General features: G+C 38.6%; 1 protein-coding gene across 1 annotated transcript; it reads right to left on the bottom strand.

Annotated features, from left to right (window-relative positions):
- Positions 1-184: 184 nt before the first annotated feature.
- LOC137431370 (CD63 antigen) lies at positions 185-17,450 on the bottom strand. Its single transcript, XM_068122621.2, has 8 exons — positions 17,337-17,450; positions 16,980-17,054; positions 13,269-13,457; positions 12,585-12,659; positions 12,368-12,457; positions 5,238-5,408; positions 1,477-1,560; positions 185-490 (listed from the first exon to the last, which is right to left on the bottom strand). The coding sequence occupies exons 2-8, from the start codon at positions 17,043-17,045 to the stop codon at positions 422-424; spliced, it is 744 nt and encodes a 247-aa protein (XP_067978722.2). The 5' UTR covers positions 17,046-17,054; positions 17,337-17,450; the 3' UTR covers positions 185-421.
- Positions 17,451-19,585: the final 2,135 nt, after the last annotated feature.

The raw sequence follows: 19,585 nt of genomic DNA on the forward strand, positions 1-19,585 counted from the left end.
CCTGAGCTTTTACAACCCAAACTATTGGATGATAATCCAGGCCCCTTTCCATGTTTGTCTTATTTACTTTCTGGACATTTAGGTTCAAGGGGACAATGGCACACGCATGGGACAAATAAGATATCAAGGATGGCCTTTTTAATATTTTCTAAACATTTTGTACATAAAACACATGCAGTACAAAGACATTAAACATTGTGTTTATTTAGTCATGCTGAAAACCAAAAAGTCTCATTTCTTTACAATAAAATACAATTCCAGCAAATGCAATGATGATGTTGGTTTTGGAAGAGTTTTAATAGTTTTACCAGCTCGATACGGTATCTGTATTACTACCGTTCTTGTGCTAATGTGTAAGTGATGGAAAGCATGTAGGAAATGTATTTAACAGGTAGTGCAACAAGAAATGCTTGAGGTTTTATCAGAATTCATCATCATCAAGATTCCGAATTCCCCGCATGAGGCAACAGGCGAACACTGTGGCAAGGAGCTGAGGGGACAGGAAATGAATGTTAACAATTGTAACATTTATTGTACATCACATACCTTGTAAAAACAGACACATGTAACATTAAAGGTGAGCGCTCCGTTTCTTCCCAAGGTGAACGCTTACCTCCATTCCTGTCCCAAGGTGAACGCTTACCTCCATTCCTGTCCCAAGGTGAACGCTTACCTCCATTCCTGTCCCAAGGTGAACGCTTACCTCAATTCCTGTCCCAAGGTGAACGCTTACCTCCATTCCTGTCCCAAGGTGAATGCTTACCTCCATTCCTGTCCCAAGGTGAACGCTTACCTCCATTCCTGTCGCAAGATGAACGCTTACCTCCATTCCTGTCCCAAGGTGAACGCTTACCTCAATTCCTGTCCCAAGGTGAACGCTTACCTCCATTCCTGTCCCAAGGTGAATGCTTACCCCCATTCCTGTCCCAAGGTGAATGCTCACCTCCATTCCTTCATCCCCATTCCAAGGTGACTGCTCACCTTCATTCTGTGACACTAACTCTGTCTCTGTCGCATGCCTCCTCCATTCCTTCCTATACCTGATGTACAAATTCTTGCTGATTCTGTCATCCCCTCCGCCCCTTCCACTCCCCAACCTGTCTCACCAACCACAATATCTTCCTGTTCCCCATTGATACTGCCAATCTGTGAACCTGCTGTTCTCTCAATTACTCCTCAATGAATCTCAATTTCGACATAAAAATTCAAGTATTGCTTTCCACTGCTATTATGGTTAGCTAAAGTACAGTACACATGTTTGTGTCGATATAAAATGTATCATTGATGGTTTGGCACTATGGAGTAGTGTGCATGACCAGAATAAACTTTTTATATCTCCTTGTACAAGTGTAGTTGCTGCTCATTGATCTTGTGATTAGAAAAACAACAATTACAGACAATCTTTCAGTACGAGATTGTCATTGCCCATGGACCACATGTCACAAATGTTTTACGAGCACACATACACAGACATACCTCAATGAGGATGATTCCGCCGAGCACCGATCCCATCAACATCAAATTTCCTTTCACCAATGATACTGCTTTGGGTATACAACCCTGCAATCCAAACAAGGCACGACGGGTTCATTTTGAATGCCGATAATGCGATTGGTGCTTTTCACAAAATGAAATATGGAAGGCGCTGCACAAAACGGTAACTTTACACCAAGGCAGAAAAATAACTCTAGCTTTAAAAAATAAATAAACCCTTGGAAATTATTTTCCCTCTTACAGAGGGTTACTGCTCAATACCATCTTGTTTATCATGACTGTTAACGTGCTTTTGTAAAACATGTACAGTCACGTGAAAAAGTAAGTACACCCCATGTAAAGTTTTGACCTTTTCAACATATTTCAACATACAGCTATTTGATCTTCATTTCAACAATATTGATAGATAAAGGTGATATAATATAACAAATATCATGAAACATTTACATTTTGTAGTCCATTGTATAATTTAAATAAGCATAAATGCAAATTTCGCATGTGCTAAAAGTAAGTACACCCCTACATTTATCACTACTTCAAATACCTAAAATTAGAATCAGGTGCACCAGCTCAGGTGCAAATGATTAGAACATCGTTAGAGAGGATCTTGGAGGAACCTGTCTTATTTAAACCTCAGACATTTAGTTTGGTTTGCTCTTTGTTGTTGAAGTGTGTGGCGTCACCATGCCTCGATCAAAAGAGCTCTCTGAGGCCTTCAGAAAGAAGGTTATAGATGCCTACGAGTCTGGGAAGGGATTTAAAAAGATCTCCAAATAATTTGAAATCAATCACTCGACTGTTCGGAAGATCATCTACAAGTGGAGAAGATTCCAAACAACTGCCAACTTGTTCAGGCCAGGCCGCCCCAGCAAGTTCAGCCCGAGAGCAGACCGCAAGATGCTAAAAGAAGTCTCGAAGAACCCCAGAATGTCATCACGGGACCTGCAGGTAGCTCTTGCCACTGTTGATGTCAAAGTGCACGAGTCTACCATTAGAAAGAGGCTGCACAAATTTGAGCTACATGGGAGGTGTGCCAGGAGGAAACCTTTGCTGTCCAGAAAGAACATCAGGTCAAGACTAAAGTTTGCCAATGCACAACGAGGCAAAGACCAGCACTTCTGGAACAATGTGCTCTGGACAGATGAGTCAAAGGTAGAGAGAGCTATTTGGCCACAGTACCAGAAGACATGTTTGGCGAAAACCAAAGACAGCATTTGACCACAAGAACCTGATACCAACTGTAAAGCATGGTGGTGGAAATATTATGCTTTGGGGCAGCTTTGCTGCATCAGGGCCTGGGCAGCTCACCATCATAGAATCCACTATGAATTCTTCATTGTACCAGAGGGTGCTTGAGGATAATGTGAGGCCAAATTGTAAATAAAGAAATAAACAAGGAAGCAATTTTTTTTAAATGGGGCGTCTCATGCTCGACGCTCTGCGGACAGGCTGATAAGACGTATTTATACTCACTGTGACTTTGCCCTTTGATATTTTGACCCATTTATTAATTATTTTTCTCCATGTTCTCATAATGAGGGTTTGTTGAAAAGTTGATGACAAGCTCATATGGTTAAACAAAAAAAAAGGTCGGCCTGGACAGATATGCATGTGATTGCAAAAACCCGTCTCCTGTTGTGCGACAGATTCTCATAACAAGTATTTGTTGTGTGGATGGAGCACAATTTAGTCTGGCAGCCAGCAGGGTCAACCTTGTTTTAGGGTGCATACAATGGTTTTTGATGGATTCTGAATCACAAGACCATATATTTGAAGAATCTGACTGATGACAGTTTATAGCTGGGTTTGGATTCAAACTCAGGCTAGATAGCTTAGAGGAGAGTGTGCATACCTCTAGGCCATCCTGTCAGCCCATGGATTTTATTAATTGGAAGCCAGTAAGGGTATGTGACACGTTGTTTGGAGTGAGGGGTTGTTGACTTTGAGCATTAGCCCTGCAGAGGAAAAGCTTTGTCAAAACATTTGAAAAGCAGAGACGAAAGGCAAATGATCGGAACATCAACAACATCTCATTCCCCACAGCGTTTAAAATTATTCCAACCTTTTAGTTGATAAAATCCATTGTTTATTTTATCCACCGGTGCAGACAGATTCTTGCCTTCATGAAGGTTAGTATTACGTTGAATGTGAACGACTCAGAAAGAAAAATGTGAAAGTATGAAACACTTATTGAAAGAAAACACAAAACAAAACAAAAATATAAGGGGATGGGAGATGTGCGGGAAACAACTCAAGTGTACTGTTATGTCTGGGGGGTAAAGGAATATCTAGAGCCAGGTAGATCTGTATAGGTAACATGCTTCGACTGTCACGATAGGGAATCTACCCTGTAATAAGTTCTGTGTTTTAGGCGGTTTGTCGGGATAAGAGTATACCTGTGAACATACAAGGATGTTCGGTTGTTAAATAGTGTAGGGACTAAGATAAACCCCTGTGTGTCAGACCTGGAAATCATTCCTTTGTCCCTTATGGCAACGCACTCCTATAAACACTTAAATAGGTCCTTAGTGCACACATTAAATAGTTCCCCTCCCTTCCCTTACAAAGACTGTGGAAGACAAACAGGTAGAAAGCCAGGACGGGGCGCCGCCGATGGGGCCGCAGTCAGCCACACCACCAGCTGGCCGAGCAACCAGCCTCGTGGCCAGACTGGGAGCCACGCCCAGGAGGACTGTTGATTGGGCAGGGGGAGGGGCGAGCAACACCAGGGCGGGAGGCACTCGGCCAATGAGAGGGCGCCAGCAAAAGAGAAGTGTGGACGAAGGTGATAAAAGGGCACGCTGCACGACATTTTGGACGACTCTTGGCTTCTTCGCTGGTCTCTTGGGCTGTACGACATTGTGTCTCTCTTGCACTCTCTCTTTTTGGCTCTCCCTCTTGCTCTGGGCTTCTTCGCTGGTCTCTTGGCGCTGCACGACATATTTTGCTCTCTGCGCTTCTCTTCTTCGTGCTGACGGTTCGCTCTTGGTGTGGAGTGGTGCTTGGAGCGGTCCTTCTCGGTGCTTCCAGAGCTTGGAACGGTACTCGGCCCTTCGCGGTGCTGTTGGTGCAGGGAGCGAGTGTTGGTACTGGAGCGAGGGACCTCGTGGTGTGCTGCGGAGCGAGTCGCAGCGGGGCCTGGCGAAGAGTGTGAGCGGACGAAGGGTTTCTTCGCGCCGGAGGAGGGAGCCGCGTTGGACGACAGACCACAGACAGATAAGGACGCACCACATTTCCACGTACACGACGAACGTGTTCTTTTCGTAATCCATTCCTGTGTGGCGTATTTGAAGTGAGGTGTGTGGGATCCCAATTTAGGACTATTTATTCATCGTCGTGTTTCATTGTCTCGGGTTCCGGAATAAACTTGTTTCTTTTTGTACATTGAATTGGGTTGTCGTTCGTGAGTTAATTTCCCTGCAGGATCGGAGCTGCCGTCGGTTCGCCATAGGTAAGCGCTTGCTGCCTCTTCCTATTCACTTCTTCTTCTCCCGCGTTTTATAGCCCAATCCGAGTTGGTCGTCGCCTCTGTTAAATCCGTTCGGTCTTCCGCGGACCCTAATGTTAACCTTGAGGGATTCGCACGACAGTACTGCCATTTTTTGCATATGTAATATAAAGATGGACTTTAACAATTTGAGATGTTGCACAGTGTCATTCCTAAAGCAGCAATTACCATAAAGCATCATCAATTGTGAACGTGGTGTTTCCAGGGTATTGGTTGTATTAAATAGAGTACTTACCATTGTGTGAATTTCATTTTGTTTCGATTGCTGAATGATGTTACGTCCACATCCTTTCTTTACGTCTTTGCAACAAGAATCTGGAACGTTGTCATTGTTTCGTGGAGTCTTTGCGACCCAAGCTGCACTGCCAAACCAATCTTTGTAGTCCTGACCTCCACAGCAGTTAAACTGCACACAACCACACAAAACGCACTCATGGTTACAAACTATGCAATCCCACAACATTATTCAAAAGTGTCTTCATTTATAAACGGTTAAAAATGTCTAAATTGTCATGTTGCACTTTAAAACCTTTAGTGTGATGTTATAATTTAAAAACATATCGAAAGTGTGATGTAAATGAAAACCATATCGAAAGTGTGATAAAATTGAAAAACATATCTAAAATGTGATCAAATTTAATAACATATCTGAAGTGGAATATAATTGAAAAACATCTAAAGTGGGTTATAATTTCAAAACATCTAACATGTGATGTAATTGAAAACATTTCACAAGTGTGATATAATTGAAAAACATATCTCAAGTGTGATGTAAATTAAAATCATATCGAAAGTGTGATAAAATTGAAAAACATATCTGAAGTGTGATATAATTGAAAAACATATCTAAAATATGATATTTAAAGACATATCTAAAGTTTGATATAATTGAAAAACATATATAAAGTTTGATATAATTTAAAAACATGTCTAAAGTGTGATATGATTTTAAAACATATCTAAAATGTGATTTAATTGAAAAACATATATAAAGTGTGATGTAATTTAAATATATAACGAAAGTGTGATGGAATTTAAAAACATATTTAAAGTGTAATATAATTTTAAAACATATCAAAAGTGTAATATAATTTTAAAACATATCAAAAGTGAAGTATAATTTTAAAACATATCAAAAGTGTTATATGATTTAAAAATATATCTAAAGTGGGATATAATTTTAAAACATACCTAAAATGTGATACAATTTAAAGACATATATAAAGTGTGATTTAATTTAAAAACATATCTGAAGTGAGATATAATTTAAAAACATGTCAAAAGTGTAATATAATTTATAAACATATCAAAAGTGAGATATAATTTTAAAACATCTAAAGTGGGATATAATTTTAAAACATATCTAAAATGTGATACAATTTAGACATATATATATATATATAAAGTGTGATTTAATTTCAAAACATATCTAAAGTGGATATAATTTAAAAACATCAAAAGTGTAATATAATTTCAAAACATATCTAAAGTGGGATATAATTTCAAAACATATCTAAAATGTGATACAATTTAAAGACATATATATACACAAAGAATTAAGTTAAGCACCCCCCCCCCCCCCCCCGTTTTTTTACAACCTCGCACATTACAAGTTTGTTGTCGTCAAAACAGTGTAATATACCCATGATATTGCTATATTTTCTGGAGAAGTGATATTATGGTCACATAAAAACATAACAATCATGCCGTTTTCAATATTTTATTCTGAATAATTTAAGGTGAAATTTTTTGGGAATTTTAGGCATATTTTCACCTCAATTTAAGTATGGAGCTATAGGTCCATCACGGACAGTGTGGATGACGTTTATGTTTTCTAACGTACAGTCATTGTTCTGAGAAGACCTCTAGCGATCTTTGCGTCAATAACGTGTGTAGGACCCACGTGATCGGATCACTGACTCAACCAATCACTTTTTTTCACTTTGATCACTCAATTTCATCAATGGATAATTGCTAATGTCATACCAATCATTATTTGATCTCACATACCTTAGAATATATGCCAATGTATACATATACACAAACAATATATATTAGGGGGTGCTTACCTTAATTCGTTGTGTAGGGGTGCTTAACTTAATTCTTTGTGTATATAAAGTGTGATTTAATTTTAAAACATATCTAAGTGGATATAATTTAAAAACATATCAAAAGTGTAATATAATTTCAAAACATATCTAAAGTGGGGTATAATTTTAAAACATCTAAAATGTGATACAATTTAAATGACATCTAAAGTGTGATTTAATTTAAAAACATATATAAAGTGGGATATAATTTTAAAACATCTAAAATGTGATACAATTTAAAGACACATCTAAAGTGTGATTTTATTTTAAAACATATCTAAAGTGAGATATAATTTAATAACATATCTAAAGTGAGATATAATTTAAAAACATATCTAAAGTGGGATATAATTTAAAAACATATCTAAAGTGGGATATAATTTTAAAACGTATCTAAAATGTGATACAATTTAAAGACATATCTAAAGTGTGATTTAATTTAAAAACATATCTAAAGTGAGATATCTATCTATAATTCCACTAATCTCTGTGTGTATGTTTGTTTGTATGTTTGTATGTTTGTATGTCTGTGACCGCTGTTTCTCGACAACTACCGGTCCGATATACTTTAAACTTGCCAGGTATATTGCTGGGGACCCGAGGATGTGCCTTTTCAAGGTTTGAAATTAATCGGACAAGTAGTTACCGAGCTATGTCCAAAAACGATTCGACCAATCAGAGAGCAGCGAGCTATCACGTGTGCCGAACGTGGCGAACAGACTCTGCCTCGGACGGCACATTTGAGAGCGTATTCATTTATTTCACGTTGGCAAACTATGTTGGCGTTAAACTATGTTTTAAAACTAATTAAAACTACTTTGCGATTCATCGTAACTGCGATTCGTAACTGCCGTTCGCTTTGGCTTTGCGAATGGACCAAACCATTTCATGTAAATAGAGGGGGGGGATTGTCACCGTACTCGCAAGCCGTTCGCTTTGGACCAAACCATTTCATGTAAATAGAGGGGGGGGATATAATTTTAGATATAGATATAGTACGGGCATGCCCTAGTCATTTTAAAACATATCTAAAGTTTGATATAATTTTAAAATATATCTAAATACCAATACAATTTTAAAACATATCTAAAGTATGATGTATTTCAAAAACAAAGTGTGATGGAATTTAAAAATATATCTAAAGTGTGGACGTAATTTAAAAACATTTAAAGTGTGATATAATTTTAAAACATATCTAAATAGTGATATAATTTAAAAAAATTATCTAAAGTGTGATATAATTTTGAATATCAAAAGTGTGATATAATTTTAAAACATTTCATTTTAAAAACATTTTTAAAACATTTTAAAACATTTAAAAACATAAGTGATATAATTTAAAAATTTATCAAAAGTGTGATATAATTTAAATGTGTGATATGTCATATGTGTGATATGATTTTAAAACATTTATAAAGTGTGATGTGATTTGAAAATGTATCTGAAGTGGCATAACTATATAATATGCAAAAAGTGTGTGGTTAGCCAAAAGAAACTCCCTCCCCGCTGCCTTGGGCCTGCTGCAACCCATCCCGATGGACCAGGGTTGTGCGATATTTCGATTTTCATGTTGTGGTCGGCATAGTCAGTGATCGACTGAAATGTGCTGTGGTAACATACTACAATCTATATTGACTGAAATCTGCTGTGGTGATCTACTAGAAACACCTAAAACAAATTGTCGTGTCCATAGCCGATGAACATCAGCCTTGGATGAATAGCCGGAACGGTCCTTAATTCCGAGGCGAACAGCCAAAATTGGCTGTTGGTTTTGTCGCGCGTGGGATGGAAGGAAGTGAAGTGCTTACCTGAAAAGAAGCACACGGGATTAATCTGGAACCCACAACAAATAAACGAACACAACAATTGAAAGATGCAATGCAATTAATTTAATGAAGGTAAATCAAAGAATAAAAGGAATGCTGAGGTAAAACTAATATTTTCCACTGTGAGGCATCTCCACTCAGTCACAAATACAACACACAGGGGAAAGAAAATGAAAATAGAATGTTTCTTTTAGATGGCCGGGACTCAGCTCTGGTCCCAAATGGCTTTTAGGAGCCTGGTGGTCGTTGATGCTTGAAGCCCCACAGGCGGGAAGCGTGTAAGATGGCAGCAGAATCGCGCACCTCGGCACCACGAACGTGAGGTACTTTGTGAGGGCGGTCCTCTTTCGGGTCCCTCTGCCGTCCGGGGAAGCACAACATGAACCCAGTCCACCATGACCTCAGCAGTATCCGACAACCCCTTCAAAATCCTCCCGACTCAGCAAAAGCATTCCTCTCAGGCGCACATACAAAGAAAGATGCAGCTCCTCCACCAACATCCGTTTCTATCTCGGACCTACTCTGCTCTGATGTCACCCCGACCAATCGCAAGCTCGGGGGCACAGCCTGCCGGCTCTGCTCCTCCACGCCCCTCGGACCACTATGGGGCATGGCCTGCCAGCTTTGCTTGGCGTGGGTGTTCATTAATGCGTGGCTTACTTGCCGAATTGGCAATGTCTGGGTACTGTCGGCGGTTGTGGTGGTTCAATGGAGGCTTTGCATGGCTGGCCTTGTGGTAGTTGTAAAACGTAGAGAAAAGGTCACAAAGGGAATATCACATACTGGGGAAAACTAACCTTAATCCCTACCTCGTTAGCACAGCTTCACCCCTCGTGTGAAGACACATAAGAATAATAATAATAATAATTCATTTATTTTGTATAGCGCTTTTCATGAATCCTAAAGGCGCTTTGACAGAGTGCAAAACATAATGCATAACAAAACATGTAAACAACAATTGCAAAAAGACAAGAATCAATAGGGAAATATTTAAAGCAAAAGGAGGGAGAAGAAGAAGTGATAGTCAGGGGTTAAATGCTGTGGGTTGAATGTTGAATGCAGTGCTGAACAGGTGGGTCTTGAGTGATGTTTTGAATGTGGTGAGTGAGGAGGAGTCTCTGATGGTGTGAGGTAGTGAGTTCCAGAGGGTGGGAGCAGCGATGGAGAAGGCCCTGTCCCCCCAGGATCTGAATTTGGTCCGGATGGGGGGGGGGGGGTCAGGAGGTTGGTACCAGCAGAGCGGAGGTTGCGGGTGGGAGTGTGTCTGGAGAGGAGGTCAGCCAGGTAGGATGGGGCCAGGTTATGGAGGGCTTTGTAGGTCAAGAGGAGGATTTTGTACTGGATTCTCTGGGAGATGGGGAGCCAGTGAAGCTTGTAAAGGACGGGGGTGATGTGGTCACGGGTCCGGGAATGGGTGAGTAGACGGGCAGCGGAGTTCTGAATGTATTGGAGTTTATTGGTGATAGTTGAGGGTGAACCATAGAGGAGGCTATTGCAGTAGTCCAGACGGGAGGTGATGAAGGCATGGATGAGGGTTTCTGCAGCCGTGGAGGAGAGGGATGAGCGGAGACGGGCGATGTTTTTCAGGTGAAAGAAGGCCGTCTTTGTGATCTGTTTAGTGTATTTGTCGAAGGAGAGGGTTTGGTCAAAGATGACGCCAAGATTCCGGATGAGAGGGGAGGTGGATACTGGGATACCGTCGATGTTGAGGGCAAAGTTATGGGTGGATTTTGTGAGCGTTTTTGGGCCAATGATGATTATTTCAGATTTATCACAGTTAAGTTTGAGGAAGTTGATTTGAAGCCAGGATTTTATTTCAGAGATGCAGTTTGTCAGGATAGAGTGGGTGTCGGTGGAGACGGACTTGGTAGAGATGAAAAGCTGGATGTCATCGGCGAAGCAGTGGAATTGGAGACCATGACGGCGGATTAAGTGACCGAGGGGGGACAGGTAAAGGATGAAGAGGTGGGGGCCAAGAACTGAACCTTGGGGGACACCTTGGGGGAGGGGAGCAGTGGGGGATTTGCAGTTATTGATGGAGATGAACTGGCGTCTGTCAGAGAGGTATGATTTAATCCAAGAGAGGGCAGTGCCGGTAACGTTAAAGGTGGATTCAAGTCGGGTGAGGAGGATGGTGTGATCGATGGTGTCAAAGGCAGCGCTGAGGTCGAGGAGGATGAGAATGTTGAGGTTGTCAGAGGAGAGGAGAAGGTCGTTGGTGATTTTGAGGAGAGCAGTTTCAGTACTGTGGTTGGAGTGGAATCCGGATTGGAATGTTTCATACAGGTTATTGGCAGAGAGGTGATGTTTGAGTTGCGCGGCTACAGCGCGTTCCAAAACTTTTGACAGAAAGGGTAGGTTGGAGATGGGTCTGAAGTTATTTAGGGTGTCAGGGTTTAGACCAGGTTTTTTTTAGAATGGGGGTAACAGCAGCAATTTTGAGGGATGGTGGGACGATGCCTGTAGACAGGGAGGAGTTTATTGTTGCAATGATAAGTGGAGAGAGAGCAGGGAGGGAGGCCTTGACAAAGCTGGAGGGGATGGGGTCAAGAGTGCAGGTGGCAGTTTTCAATCCTATGATCTAGTTCAGAGAGGTCAGTTGGGGAGACCGGGGAGAATTGAGACAGGGGAAGGCAGGATAAGGGGGGGCAGGTGGTTGGAGGGGGAGCGGGTGCGGTTAACATAACCAATCTTAACCTCCAGTTTCCCTACTTAAGTACATCGAGATGTCTCCTACGTGTCCACGGTCCATGCTATGACTATACAATCCTATCTTTACTATGGAATTCCATCATCTACCCCCACAAACGTAACAATATCCAAAGAGTGAAATAATTTAAATAAACTGTCTACTTTAAATTAATAAACTATATAATTTAAATTTAAAAAACGAATAAACTAAATAAACAATCATTTAAATTGTGATATCCTTTTAAGAGTTTTTTTTCTTCTCCCAGACAAGTTGTACAACTTCTGGGAGTTTGATTTATCATTTAGTGATAACATCCAGTTTTCAAGTTATTATGTCCAACAGTTTATTCTATTAAGGTTTTCATACAGAGATTCTTGTATTTTCTCTTCTACTTCTATATAATGATATGCACAATGAAGTGTACCATTAACCAAAATAATCCCCGCTGCCTATCGCCCACCGCAACCCATCCAGATAGACCGGGAGCCAGCTCTCAAATTTCAAATTACCGTATTCAGAGTATCTAGGCCCGTCGGGTGACTGCTAGTTATCTTAATATCTGTAAAGTGCGACATAACTCCTTAAAAATTTATATCATAAGTGGTTGTGATTAAATGTTTTCAAAAGGGTGATGTTACATTTTAAAAACAAAAGTTTATGTTCATTTTATGGAAAATTATATAAAATACAAGTTGAAATTAAGTGTTTTAGGTCATACCTAACTAGGTCGTACCATAAGGTCAAAATATATTCCTACCTTTTGTTGGATGAAGTCCACACTTTTTTCACCTTCCTCTGGATACAAGTTTATGGCATTTTTGGTTCTCTCATCAATGATATCTTTCACCTGAAAATAGACCAAAATAAGCAATTTTATATACGGAGAACTCGTGCTTTTAAAATGGTGACAAATGTTTTTATTTGTTTTTAGACATTTTAAAAAATTAACAAAACGATAAAACCAACAGGCAAACCTCTTGTTTGAAAATGTAGGCTGCGATTCCAGCTCCCAATTCAGCAACAAAGATGAGAATTAATAACACTGTGAACTGCAAACAAGGAGGAGGGGGGGGGGGGTAGAATGAAGGTGCTCTACCTGATCACAGGAAAAGGAGAGGTGTGCATGATACACAACCTAATCATCAACCAATTGAGAGGGGAGGGGGGGGGGATTCATAGTACACGACACAATTGAGAAGGGGGGGGGGGGGAGGTTATGCAGGGAACTTTGACTTTGGTACAAGAGGAGGCCATTCTATCCCTCTTGCCTATTCAACCAACCCTTGGCAAAAAAAACCTTCCCTGCACCTTACACATTTGCTCCTTGAATGTTGCCTATTTCTCCAATGCAGATCACCCACTCATTCACTTTATCGAATTCCAAACTCACAAATCACTTCTAATACCTTACACCACTATCCAATAGGGATTGTTACCCCTCCCCACCCCCACCCCCTTCTTGCATGTATCCTTGTGGGTCCATGTTGTGTGTCGGAAGGTGGGTCACACAGCACTATCCGATCGGTGGCGAGAGGTGTACTCAGAAACTTAATGAGAAATTCCAATGTACAGGTGGTTGTTATTTGAAGGGAACACGAGTTTGGTTAGAACATGTGAAAAAGGCAAAGATGGTTTTATTCCATCATCATGTTACTCACCAATGTAATCATCCAGTTGTTCTCCCTCACAGCTCCACAGCATCCAAAGAAAGCCACGACAAAGATGATGGCTCCAATCAGGATAATGGCGAAAATTAGGTAATCGATAGATTGCCCGGTTAGCACACTGAACACCGAGTACTTCAGGTGTGCCATTACACCAACTACAATGAGTCCTAGTCCTGATAACTGGGGGATGGGGAGGGGGTCACATGCACGTTAGCTACATCATTTATTTCGAGACTTACACCTGAAAATTTGTTTCATAATTATCATCGTTTATTTGGAGGCTTAAACATGCAGGTTAACTACATTATTAATATTATTATTATTATTATCGAATAGGTGACATTACCGCTAGTTTTATAATCTAATCGATGATTTTATCACTCGTTTTATAATCGAATCGAGGAGTTTATCACTCGTTTTATAATCTAATCGATGAGTTTATCACTCGTTTTATAATCTAATCGATGAGTTTATCACTCGTTTTATAATCTAATCGATGAGTTTATCACTCGTTTTATAATCTAATCGATGAGTTTATCACTCGTTTTATAATCTAATCGATGAGTTTATCACTCGTTTTATAATCTAATCGATGAGTTTATCACTCGTTTTATAATCTAATCGATGAGTTTATCACTCGTTTTATAATCGAATCGATGAGTTTATCACTCGTTTTATAATCTAATCGATGAGTTTATCACTCGTTTTATAATCTAATCGATGAGTTTATCACTTGTTTTACAATCTAATCGATGAGTTTATCACCTGTTTTACAATATAATTGATGAGTTTATCACTCGTTGTATAATCTAATCGATGGGTTTATCACGAGTTTAATAATCTAATCCATGAGTTTATCACTTGTTTTAGAATTAGTCGATGAGTTTATCACTTATTTTGTAATCTAATTGATGAGTTTATCACTCGTTTTATAATCTAATCGATTAGTTTATCACTCGTTTTATAATCTAATCGATGAGTTCATCACTCGTTTTATAATCTAATCGATGAGTTTATCACTCGTTATAATCTAATCGATGAGTTTATCACTCGTTTTATAATCTAATCCATGAGTTTATCACTTGTTTTATAATTAATCGATGAGTTTATCACTTATTTTATAATCTAATTGATGAGTTGATCACTCATTTTATAATCTAATCAATGAGTTTATCACTCGTTGTATAATCTAATTGATGGGTTTATCACTAGTTTAATAATCTACTCCATGAGTTTATCACTTGTTTTATAATTAATCGATGAGTTTATCACTTATTTTATAATCTAATTGATGAGTTTATCACTCATTTTATAATCCAATCGATGAGTTTATCACTCATTTTATAATCTAATCGATGAGTTTATCACTCGTTTTATAATCTAATCGATTAGTTTATCACTCGTTTTATAATCTAATCGATGAGTTTATCACTTGTTTTACAATCTAATCAATGAGCTTATCACTTGTTTTACAATCTAATCGATGAGTTTATCACTCGTTGTATAATCTAATCGATGGGTTTATCACTAGTTTAATAATCTAATCCATGAGTTTATCACTTGTTTTATAATTAATCGATGAGTTTATCACTTGTTTTACAATCTAATCGATGAGTTTATCACTTGTTTTACAATCCAATCGATGAGTTTATCACTCGTTTTATAATCTAATCGATGAGTTTATCACTCGTTGTATAATCTAATCGATGGGTTTATCACTAGTTTAATAATCTAATCCATGAGTTTATCACTTGTTTTATAATTAATCCATGAGTTTATCACTTATTTTATAATCTAATTGATGAGTTTATCACTCATTTTATAATCTAATCCATGAGTTTATCACTCGTTTTTATAATCTAATCGATGAGTTCATCACTCGTTTTATAATCTAATCGATGAGTTTATCACTCGTTTTATAATCTAATCGATGAGTTTATCACTCGTTATAATCTAATCGATGAGTTTATCACTTGTTTAATAATCTAATCCATGAGTTTATCACTTGTTTTATAATTAATCGATGAGTTTATCACTTATTTTATCATCTAATTGATGAGTTTATCACTCATTTTATAAACTAATCGAGTTTATCACTAGTTTTATAATCTAATCGATGAGTTTATCACTTGTTTTATAATCTAATCGACGAGTTTATCACTCGATTTATAATCTAATCGATGTGTTTATCACTCGTTTTATAATCTAATCGATGAGTTTATCACTTGTTCTATAATCTAATCGATGAGTTTATCACTTGTTTTATAATCTAATCGATGAGTTTATCACTTGTTTTATAATCTAATCGATGAGTTTATCACTTGTTTTATAATCTAATCGACAAGTTTATCACTCGTTTTATAATCTAATCGATGTGTTTATCACTCGTTTTATAATCTAATCGATGAGTTTATCACTTGTTTTATAATCTAATCGATGTGTTTATCACTCGTTTTATAATCTAATCGATGTGTTTATCACTCGTTTTATAATCTAATCGATGAGTTTTTCACTTGTTTTATAATCTAATCGATGAGTTTATCACTTGTTTTATAATCTAATCGACGAGTTTGTCACTCGTTTTATGATCTAATCGATGTCTTTATCACTCGTTTTATAATCTAATCGATGAGTTTATCACTCGTTTTATAATCTAATCGATGTGTTTATCACTCGTTTTATAATCTAATCGATGTGTTTATCACTCGTTTTATAATCTAATCGATGTGTTTATCACTCGTTGTATAATCAAATAGATGAGTTTATCACTCGTATTGTAATCTAATCGATGAGTTTGTCACTCGTTGTAAAATCGAATCGATGAGTTTATCACTAGTTTTATAATCTAATCGATGAGTTTGTCACTCGTTTTATAATCTAATCGACGAGTTTATCACTCGATTTATAATCTAATCGATGTGTTTATCACTCGTTTTATAATCTAATCGATGAGTTTATCACTTGTTCTATAATCTAATCGATGAGTTTATCACTTGTTTTATAATTTAATCGATGAGTTTATCACTTGTTTTATAATCTAATCGATGGGTTTATCACTTGTTTTATAATCTAATCGACGAGTTTATCACTCGTTTTATAATCTAATCGATGTGTTTATCACTCGTTTTATAATCTAATCGATGAGTTTATCACTTGTTTTATAATCTAATCGATGTGTTTATCACTCGTTTTTTAATCTAATCGATGTGTTTATCACTCGTTTTATAATCTAATCGATGAGTTTATCACTTGTTTTATAATCTAATCGATGTGTTTATCACTCGTTTTATCATCTAATCGATGTGTTTATCACTCGTTTTATAATCTAATCGATGAGTTTATCACTCGTTTTATAATCTAATCGATGAGTTTATCACTCGTTGTATAATCGAATCGATGAGTTTATCACTCGTATTGTAATCTAATCGATGAGTTTATCACTCGTTGTATAATTGAATCGATGAGTTTTTCAGTTGTTTTATAATCTAATCGATGAGTTTATCACTCGTTTTATAATCCAACTGGTGGGGTGTATCTTCACACCTTCATTGAACAGAAATCATATATTGCGTTTAAAGTAGTAATTTAAAGTTTGTCTATTTTTATTTTTAGGATTGATCATTTTTGCCAGTCCCACGTGTCATGGTCACACAATAGTTCTAATGTCACGGCATGGTTCAAAAATTGGTAAAAATCACTCACCCAGAACAAGAAGTTTGCAAGGAAAACAAGGTACTTGATCACCTGCAGTCCACCTTCGAGCCCCATTTTGAATGTCTGAAGTAAATTGATTGTGGTTAACAGCATGTATTGATTGTGGTTAACACAATCTGCAGTTTAAATCCCAAAGTAATATAAAAATGAACTGCTCCACTCATTTTGTCTCTTTTTTTTCCCAATAATACATCTCAAAGAAAGCATCGGCTTTGACTTCATGAAGACTTTTGGTGTGACTGTTTTTTGCATTTTATTATTTACATTGGTACGTCACACAAGTCATCTTACCATAGTGTAACTCACTCATACCGGCGGAATGAATGCAAAAAGTTCGTCACCAACCTGGTATTCACGTTTCTCAGTCGCTGGGGAATTGCTCGTCGATGTGGTTCATGGAATCGGCCCTTTTCATCCCAACTGTTTATAATAAATAGAAACCCCGCCCCCACCTCTCCCCTCCCCCAAATGGAAACGCAAATGATATCAAAGTGAATCTGACGTCCCATGTGCTGACGGGTCACATAGTCATGGTCACTCGTTCCTAACCTTGGCTTGTAACTATGGGGTGCTGATTATGGGGTTCGTGGAATATTTTCATATTCGCTGATTTTGTAACTCGATCCCAGCACTTTGGGGTCACTGTTTTTTCGAAACGTTGAAATGCTCGAGTTTTGGAGAAATACAATATGTGAGGTCCAGTAGACGCACAATCCCGTCACAAGTTTTCTTTTTTGGGAAGAAACGGTACTCTTATTACTGTATTTATTTAAGAGTAATCACGAGGTACGAGATTCGATCCAATATCGTGACCGAGTCACCAATGCCTCGTGTCACGTGCCAATGGGATCGAGAGATTGGGAGCTGATCAGGTTTGAGTTTTCCACTTAACAAGCATGCTGCGAGCAGTGACGCGTTATCACGTGTTGGTGGTTGTGGTTTCGATTTGGGTGGATTTTGATACCGGTATAAATCCTATAATGGAGGTCACATTAAGTATTGTAGTGGCCTCAGGTTGAGGAGCCTGGGCTTGAGGAGTTGAGGAGGAACCTGGAGTTGAGTTCAACCCTTGAGGTTCAACCTTGTTAAACTTGAGGTTCAACCATGTTTAACATTCAACCCTTGAGGAGTTGAGGAGGAACCTGGAGTTGAGTTCAACCCTTGAGGTTCAACCTTGTTAAACTTGAGGTTCAACCATGTTTAACATTCAACCCTTGAGGAGTTGAGAAGTTGAGTTGAGGAGCCTGGACTGGTTTTCTTGATTATGAAGGCCTTAATGAGCTAGCTCGGTTTTACCAACATGTGTGTAACATAGGGCTGGCAGGACAGCCTGGAGGTATGCACACTCTCCGAAGCTGTCTGGCCTGGGTTCGAATCCAGACACACCTATAAACTATCATCCTGGTGCCTCTCGTCTGTCGGTATTAGTTGGTAGCCGTTAACGATCCCACGGCGTTCTTTGCGAATATCGCCGACATCATGAACAAATTCAAAAATTCCCTCACTGAGTTTCTGTGTTGCAGTGGGGATCTGTCCATGAGGATTGTAACCTCATCCAACAAAATATCTCGGCAGATACGCTTTGTATCGAGCATCATGGTCCATGATGGTGATGATACACAGCAGACACCATGGTTGGGCTACGTTTCATTTTTCATTTTTCCTTTTAATTCCATGTCAGAAAATCATTTAGTAACGCAACGAATACATACAGATTCGTTATAAATCATTTTCCACGATGTACGTAATATGGTAAAGATGTCCTTGAGAATCCGTGTCGAGTTCCTCTTTTTCCTTAGTTCTTGTTTCCATCATTGCCAACATCACAGTGAAACTGCAGCTCTTTTTTTTGGACACAAAGTCGAGGATCTAGAAGAGCTGGAACAATGAACAAGAAACACAGTGGAAAGGGAGAAAACAAGCCAACAGCCATTGATGGAGGGACACAATTGGGGGAAAGAATGGAGGAGAAGAGGAGAAATTGATTTTATTAATTTGTTGAATTTTTTTTCGAAAAAAAACATTTAAAAAAATGTTTTTGAAATAAATTGAAAATAAAATTGGAAAACAAGAGGAGGACACAGGGATGAAGCAGTTGGATACAAGCTCAACACAGCAAAAACACGGAGGGGAAAATGGCGATGAAATATTAATGGAACTAAAAAGAGGGTGAGGGAGATGTGGGGGAAACACAATAACCTAGAAAGGAAGGGGTGGGCTTTGAGTGGACTAGAGAGGGTAGAAAAGATCATGAGTATGGATGAGGGATGACCCCGAGGAAGTCATCTTGAAGCCACAGAGGCAAGAGGCGGATTGAACATACTGGGGAAGTTCGTTTCACAGGTGGGAGAAAAGAGAAATGAATAAGTATAGGTGAGCAGTGAGCCTGCATTTTGGGAGTTTCGCCGGAAGTGACTTTTTATCAGACTGCGTGCGCCTTGCAGAAACTTGGTGGAGAGGGGAGGAGGGGAAGGTGGAGAGCACGAAATGTCAGAGGGTGTAAGAGCAGACAGCATGCAAGTGGGAGACCGAGAGACAACCAACCTGTCTGTGATGCAAGATTAACAGTCCTAGAGTCTCAGCTCCATCGTGAG

Source organism: Myxine glutinosa, chromosome 7 (genome assembly GCF_964187855.1).
Source record: "Myxine glutinosa chromosome 7, kmMyxGlut1.1, whole genome shotgun sequence".
In the NCBI taxonomy this organism is placed as follows: domain Eukaryota; kingdom Metazoa; phylum Chordata; class Myxini; order Myxiniformes; family Myxinidae; genus Myxine; species Myxine glutinosa.

Coding starts and splice junctions, on each gene's coding strand:
- LOC137431370 (XM_068122621.2), bottom strand. CDS start 17,045: ATGGGGCTCGAAGGTGGACTGCAGGTGATCAAGTACCTTGTTTTCCTT. Junction 12,660..13,268: donor ACAACTGGATGATTACATTG/GTGAGTAACATG, acceptor CCTTGTTTGCAG/TTCACAGTGTTATTAATTCT. Junction 12,458..12,584: donor CCTACATTTTCAAACAAGAG/GTTTGCCTGTTG, acceptor GTCTATTTTCAG/GTGAAAGATATCATTGATGA.